The 6,593-nt window shown below is 72.5% G+C and overlaps 1 protein-coding gene across 1 annotated transcript in view; it reads right to left on the bottom strand.

Annotated features, from left to right (window-relative positions):
• Positions 1-1,106: 1,106 nt before the first annotated feature.
• KCNH2 (potassium voltage-gated channel subfamily H member 2) overlaps positions 1,107-6,593 on the bottom strand; it is a 15,889-nt gene continuing 10,402 nt past the window's right edge. The window contains 10 exon segments of the mRNA XM_059818731.1: positions 1,107-1,301; positions 1,561-1,732; positions 1,880-2,066; positions 3,397-3,675; positions 3,756-3,855; positions 4,154-4,276; positions 4,278-4,348; positions 5,688-5,714; positions 5,980-6,205; positions 6,294-6,493. Coding sequence (XP_059674714.1) covers positions 1,107-1,301; positions 1,561-1,732; positions 1,880-2,066; positions 3,397-3,675; positions 3,756-3,855; positions 4,154-4,276; positions 4,278-4,348; positions 5,688-5,714; positions 5,980-6,205; positions 6,294-6,493 — 1,580 coding nt within the window.

Below are 6,593 nucleotides of genomic sequence, written 5' to 3'. Positions count from 1 at the left end.
AGCCCCACGGCCCCCAGCCCTGCCTGTGCCCCCTCCCCGCCGGGCCGTCCCCCTCCCTGTGCGTGGGGTGGCACCCCGGGCCGGGACGATGCCGGGGGGGCTGCGCGCCCCTGCCCCGTGCCACCGGCTGTGCAGGGGGAGCGGCCGGGGGGGACCCCAGCTGGGGGGAAAGTGGGGGGCACCGGTGGCTGGCAAGGGGGGGACGCCCCCCCAGACACCCTGCGCTGCCCCACGGGCACGCAGACGTCCCCGGCCGACAGGGCCACCCCCAGGCAGGACGAGGACGGGGACACGGCTGGGGGGGCCCACGCGCCCACCCCGCACCTCCGCCCCGCGGCTCGGCGCACACGGGTGTGCACGTGCACATGCATGCACATGCGTGCACACGCGTGCCGCGGCGGGCGGGAGGCGTGGCTGGGGTGAACGTACATACACACGCACACGTACGCACGGGCACAGTCCGTCTGTCTGTCCCGAGAGCGCAGCACGGGCGTCCTGGCACAGCAGGAGCCCCCCCAGGACACACGCGGCGTCCCGGGGCGCTGGGCACGAGTACACGCACGCACACGCACACACACACATGCACAGAGACGGCGAGTGCAGGCAGGCAGACCCGCAGCACGTGGAAACACGCGTGACACACGCACACACACGTGTGCACACCCCTCACGGCCCCCCCCCACGCTCCCCCCGTCCCGCTGCTGGCCCCGGCGTCCCCGGGGAGGGCTCTGGCCGTGGGGCAGCGTGGCCCCCGGCAGCCGGGGGTCAGGCTGGGGAAGGGGCTGTGGGGCCGTGCCCGCGGCGGCACTATGGGGAGGAGGAGGAGGAAGGGGAGGCGAAGAGCAGCACACGTCCGACAGTCCTGCCAGCCGAGCCCTGGAAGCGCCGGCGTGGCGGCGGGGTGGGGGGCCTGGCCCCCCGGGTTAGGCCAGCTAACGTGGGGGTGCCGAGGGGCTCCCGCCGCCCCCTCCGCGGGCTGCCGTCGGCGGGAGGGATTGTCCATGGGGGACGGCGGCCTGGAGCCCCCCGGCCTGGCCAGCGTCCTGGGGACGGGGGTCCCGCGTCCCGTCGCGCCGGGGGTCCCGGTCCCGTCCCTGCCCTGCGCATTAACTCCCGGGGTCGGAGCAGTGTCTATGCAGGGTCTGTGTGTCCGGCGCGGCGGCCAGCTGTCCGGGCAGGGAGAGGCGTCGCGGCGGGGCGGCCGCCGGCTCCACCAGCAGCACCACGTCCGGCGGCGGGGGCGGCTCGTCGCGGGGGTCCGGGGCACGCGGCAGCTCCAGCGGCACCGGGTAGCTGGGAACCTGCGGGAGCGAGGGCAGCCGGCGTCACCGCCACGCCGGGGATGGGAGAAGGGGTTCGGTGTGCCACCCACCCAGCTCCGGGCTGCACCGGTGGGCAGCGGGGCTGGGGGACGGGGTGATGGGGCACAGAGGGGGGGCTGCCCCAAACCTGGGGGTCTCGGGGTGACCCCAACCCTCAGTGGGGCTGGAAGACGGCGTGATGGGGCAGAGGAGAGGGGCTGCCCCAAACTTGGGGGTCTGGGGACCGGGCTGTGCTCACCTGAGAGAGCGGTTGGATGGGGGTGATGGGGAGGACGGGCTGCAGCGGACACGGGGGGCCGGGGGGCTGGTGGGGGGACGAGACCGTGCTGTAGGCGGGCGGCACCAGCGCGGCCTGACGCTGCAGCAGCTGCATGATGGAGCTGATGTCCGCGGCCATGCGGGTCTCCAGCCTGCGGACAGACATGCGTCGGGGCGTGCGCAGGGCGCTGCACGCTGCAGGGCAGCACGACCCCACGGGAGCCCCCCAATCGCCCCCGTTGGGGGCGATTGGGGGGCTCCCGTGGGGTCGTGCTGCCCCTCTAAGTCCCCGCAGGTACCTGTTGAGCTGCTTCTGGAGCAGGTCGAGGCGCGTCTCCACCTCGGAGCGCTGTCGGCGGCTCATGGACGGCAGCGGGATGCTGAGGGCGGCGTGAGCCGGGATGGTGCAGCGCGGCAGCTCCTGGTACTGCCGTCCCCGGCTCTCCCCCCAGAAGCTGAAGATGTTGGAGACCCCCGAGAAGGCTCCTGTAAGGGTGGGGGGGGGGGAATCATCAGTGCCCTTAGGGTGTCCCTGGGGAGCAGGGATGCATCCCAGCAGGCAGAGAGCAGGGATGCATCCTAGCAGGCACAGGGCAGGGAGCAGGGATGCATCCCAGCAGGCAGAGAGCAGGGATGCATCCCAGCAGGCACAGGGCAGGGAGCAGGGATGCATCCCAGCAGGCACAGCACAGGGATGCATCCCAGCAGGCACAGGGCAGGGAGCAGGGATGCATCCCAGCAGGCACAGGGCAGGGATGCATCCCAGCAGGCACAGGGCAGGTAGCAGGGATGCATCCCAGCAACCAGGGAGCAGGGATGCATCCCAGCAGGCACAGGGCAGGGAGCAGGGATGCATCCCAGCAGGCAGAGAGCAGGGATGCATCCCAGCAGGCACAGGGCAGGGAGCAGGGATGCATCCCAGCAGGCACAGGGCAGGTAGCAGGGATGCATCCCAGCAACCAGGGAGCAGGGATGCATCCCAGCAGGCACAGGGCACAGAGCAGGGATGCATCCCAGCAGGCAGAGAGCAGGGATGCATCCCAGCAGGCACAGGGCAGGGATGCATCCCAGCAGGCACAGGGCAGGGAGCAGGGATGCATCCCAGCAGGCACAGGGCAGGGATGCATCCCAGCAGGCACAGGGCAGGTAGCAGGGATGCATCCCAGCAACCAGGGAGCAGGGATGCATCCCAGCAGGCACAGGGCAGGGAGCAGGGATGCATCCCAGCAGGCACAGCACAGGGATGCATCCCAGCAGGCACAGGGCAGGGAGCAGGGATGCATCCCAGCAGGCACAGCACAGGGATGCATCCCAGCAGGGACAGGGCAGGGAGCAGGGAAGCATCCCAGCAGGCACAGCGCAGGGATGCATCCCAGCAGGCACAGGGCAGGGAGCAGGGATGCATCCCAGCAGGCACAGCGCAGGGATGCATCCCAGCAGGCACAGGGCAGGGAGCAGGGATGCATCCCAGCAAGCAGGGAGCAGGGATGCATCCCAGCAGGCACAGGGCAGGGAGCAGGGATGCATCCCAGCAGGCACAGCACAGGGATGCATCCCAGCAGGCACAGGGCAGGGAGCAGGGATGCATCCCAGCAGGCACAGAGGCCCCCCCAAGCACGCCGCAGGGATGCAAAGGCGGGGGGGTGCAGGGGCAGAGGCTGCAGGGGAAGGTGCAGGGCACGGGATGGGGACCCGGGGGGGCCGGTGGAGCTATGGGGATGGGGGTTCGGGAGCTGCGGGGGGTCTGCAGAACCCCAAGCAGAGAGGGGAGGAAGGGGGGACTCCCCCACCCCATCCAGAGCCCCCTCGTCCCCACCTGAGAGGGGGTTGCACATGTCGCTGCCCTTGCGCTCCTCGGCCTCGGCGGGCGCAGGCGCCTCGCTGCCCGGGCGGGCGCTGCGGAAGGGGGAGAGCGCAGCGGCCCCCGGCCCGAGCGCGGGGGGCTCGTCCTCGTCGCTGGAAGGGGAGCTGGAGGGCGAGCTGGAGTGGCAGGGCTCCCACTCGGCCGGCCCGCGTGGGGCCCCGGGTGCCTGGCAGCTCCGGCCCGGCCGCAGCGCCTTCTGCCCGCTCCGCAGCTCCCCGGCGTTGGCGGCGTCTGCGGGGGGACAGGCCCTGGGTCACCGCGGCCCCTCGGGGCCCGGACCCCCCCCGCCGTCCCCGGACCCCCGCCCTCACCTTTCTCCGTGCGCCGGCGGAAGGAGAGCTTGCGCTTTCGCAGGCGGTTGAAGCCACTGTCCAGTTCGTCGCTGCCCGGGGAGCCGGGGATCATGTTGGTCTGCGGGGAGCGGGGGTGAGACTGGGGGGGCTGCCAGACCCCTCACCCCGGGCTGGCAGGGACTGGGGGGCAGCGGGAAGCCGTGCTGGGCAGCGCACGGTGCCGGTGGGCGATGCCGGGGGGCTTTCGGTGCGGTGCCCCCCCCACCAGCCAGGCGATGCTGGTGGGCATCCCGGGGTGACCGTCCCCCATCCCCGAGCATCCCCAAGCCCGGGACACCCCCAGGCTCAGCAGGATGGGTGCCCCCCCAGCTCCCGTGGCCCCCCCGCAGCCCGTGCCCCCCGCCGCAGCCCCTCACATCGCGCAGGTTGAAGGTGATCTCCAGGCTGGACCAGAAGTGGTCGGAGAACTCGGGGTACATGTCCAGCACCTCCAGCAGGTCCTCGCGGTGGATCTTGTGCAGGTCGCAGTAGGTCAGCGCCCCGCACGTCCGCGTTGGACTTCCCCGGCCGCGCGTACAGGTTCAGCGGCTCCCCGAAAATGTCGTTCTTCCCTGGAGGGGGGAGAGGCGCCGGGGCGGGGGGGTCAGCCCATGGGGCATGGCGGGGGCGGCAGCGCCCCGGCTGCCTGCTGCGCCCAGGGCTGGAGGGGCCACCACCGCGTCCCAACCGTGGGTCCCCCGGGGGCTCACCCAGGGTGGGCACCACCGCGTCCCCACCCTGGGTCCCCTGAGGGCTCACCCAGGGTGGCCACCACCGCGTCCCCGGGGGCTCACCCAGTGTGGCCACCACCGTGTCCCCACCCTGGGTCCCCAGGACCTCACCCAGGGTGGCCACCACCACGTCCCCGGGGGTTCACCCAGGGTGGCCACCACCATGTCCCCATCCTGGGCCCCCCAGGGGCTCACCCAGGGTGGCCACCACCGTGTCCCCACCCTGGGTCCCCTGAGGGCTCACCCAGGGTGGCCACCACCGCGTCCCCGGGGGCTCACCCAGGATGGCCACCACCGTGTCCCCACCCTGGGTCCCCTGAGGGCTCACCTAGGGTGGCCACCACCGCGTCCCCGGGGGCTCACCCAGTGTGGCCACCACCGTGTCCCCACCCTGGGTCCCCAGGACCTCACCCAGGGTGGCCACCACCACGTCCCCGGGGGTTCACCCAGGGTGGCCACCACCATGTCCCCATCCTGGGCCCCCCAGGGGCTCACCCAGGGTGGCCACCACCGTGTCCCCACCCTGGGTCCCCTGAGGGCTCACCCAGGGTGGCCACCACCGCATCCCCGGGGGCTCACCCAGGATGGCCACCACCGTGTCCCCACCCTGGGTCCCCTGAGGGCTCACCCAGGGTGGCCACCACCGCGTCCCCGGGGGCTCACCCAGGATGGCCACCACCGTGTCCCCACCCTGGGTCCCCTGAGGACTCACCCAGGGTGGCCACCACCATGTCCCAGGGTGCTCACCCAGGATGGCCACCACTGCGTCCCCACGCTGGGTCCCCTGGGAGCTCACCCAGGATGGCCACCACCATGTCCCCACCCTGGGTCCCCCGGGGCTCACCCAGGATGGCCACCACCACGTCCCAGGGTGCTCACCCAGGATGGCCACCACTGCGTCCCCACGCTGGGTCCCCTGAGGGCTCACCTAGGGTGGCCACCACCGCGTCCCCGGGGGCTCACCCAGTGTGGCCACCACCGTGTCCCCCACCCTGGGTCCCCAGGACCTCACCCAGGGTGGCCACCACCACGTCCCCGGGGGTTCACCCAGGGTGGCCACCACCATGTCCCCATCCTGGGCCCCCCAGGGGCTCACCCAGGGTGGCCACCACCGTGTCCCCACCCTGGGTCCCCTGAGGGCTCACCCAGGGTGGCCACCACCGCGTCCCCGGGGGCTCACCCAGGATGGCCACCACCGTGTCCCCACCTTGGGTCCCCTGAGGACTCACCCAGGGTGGCCACCACCACGTCCCCGGGGGCTCAACCAGGGTGGCCACCACTGCGTCCCCACGCTGGGTCCCCTGGGAGCTCACCCAGGATGGCCACCACCATGTCCCCACCCTGGGTCCCCCGGGGCTCACCCAGGATGGCCACCACCACGTCCCAGGGTGCTCACCCCGGATGGCCACCACCGTGTCCCCACCCTGGGTCCCCTGGGGCTCACCCAGGATGGCCACCACCACGTCCCCCGCGCAGGATCTCGATGGAGCCGCGGGAGATGAAGTAGAGGGCGGTGAGGACGTCCCCGGCGTGCACCAGCGTGTCCCCGGGGGGGGCGTGGGTGGTCTTGAACTTCATGGCCAGGGCGCGCAGGCAGCCCTTGGTGGCCCCCTTGAAGGGCTTGCAGTTCTGCAGCAGGCTGCGGTTCAGGTGCAGGCAGATGTCTGCCTGCAGGCACTCGGGGAAACCCTTCAGCACCTGCGGGACACGCCGGGGGTCACGGCGGGGTGCCGGGGGGCTGCGGGGAGGACGCGGCGTGCCGCCGGCCGGCCGGGTGGGCGCTCACCGCGTTCATGTCGATGCCGTTGGTGTAGGACCAGGCGTGCTGGAAGTACTCCTCCAGGCGCTGGCGCAGCGGGTTGGGGATCTGGTGGAAGCGGATGAACTCGCGGACGCGCAGCATCTGGGTGTGGTAGCGCGCGGTGCCGGAGTACAGGCGCTGGATGATGGCCGACACGTTCCCGAAGATGCTGGCGTACATCAGGGCTGCAGCGGGGCGAGCGGCGTGAGGGGCGGCCCCCGGCACCGACACACGGACCCCCCCCGTCCCACGCGGGGCTGAGGTCGCGGGGTCGCCCCGATCCGT

This window comes from Gavia stellata, chromosome 6 (genome assembly GCF_030936135.1).
Source record: "Gavia stellata isolate bGavSte3 chromosome 6, bGavSte3.hap2, whole genome shotgun sequence".
Taxonomy (NCBI): Eukaryota; Metazoa; Chordata; class Aves; order Gaviiformes; family Gaviidae; genus Gavia; species Gavia stellata.
The sequence above is the reverse complement of the archived record's forward strand: the minus strand, read 5'-3'. Positions and strand labels throughout refer to the sequence as shown.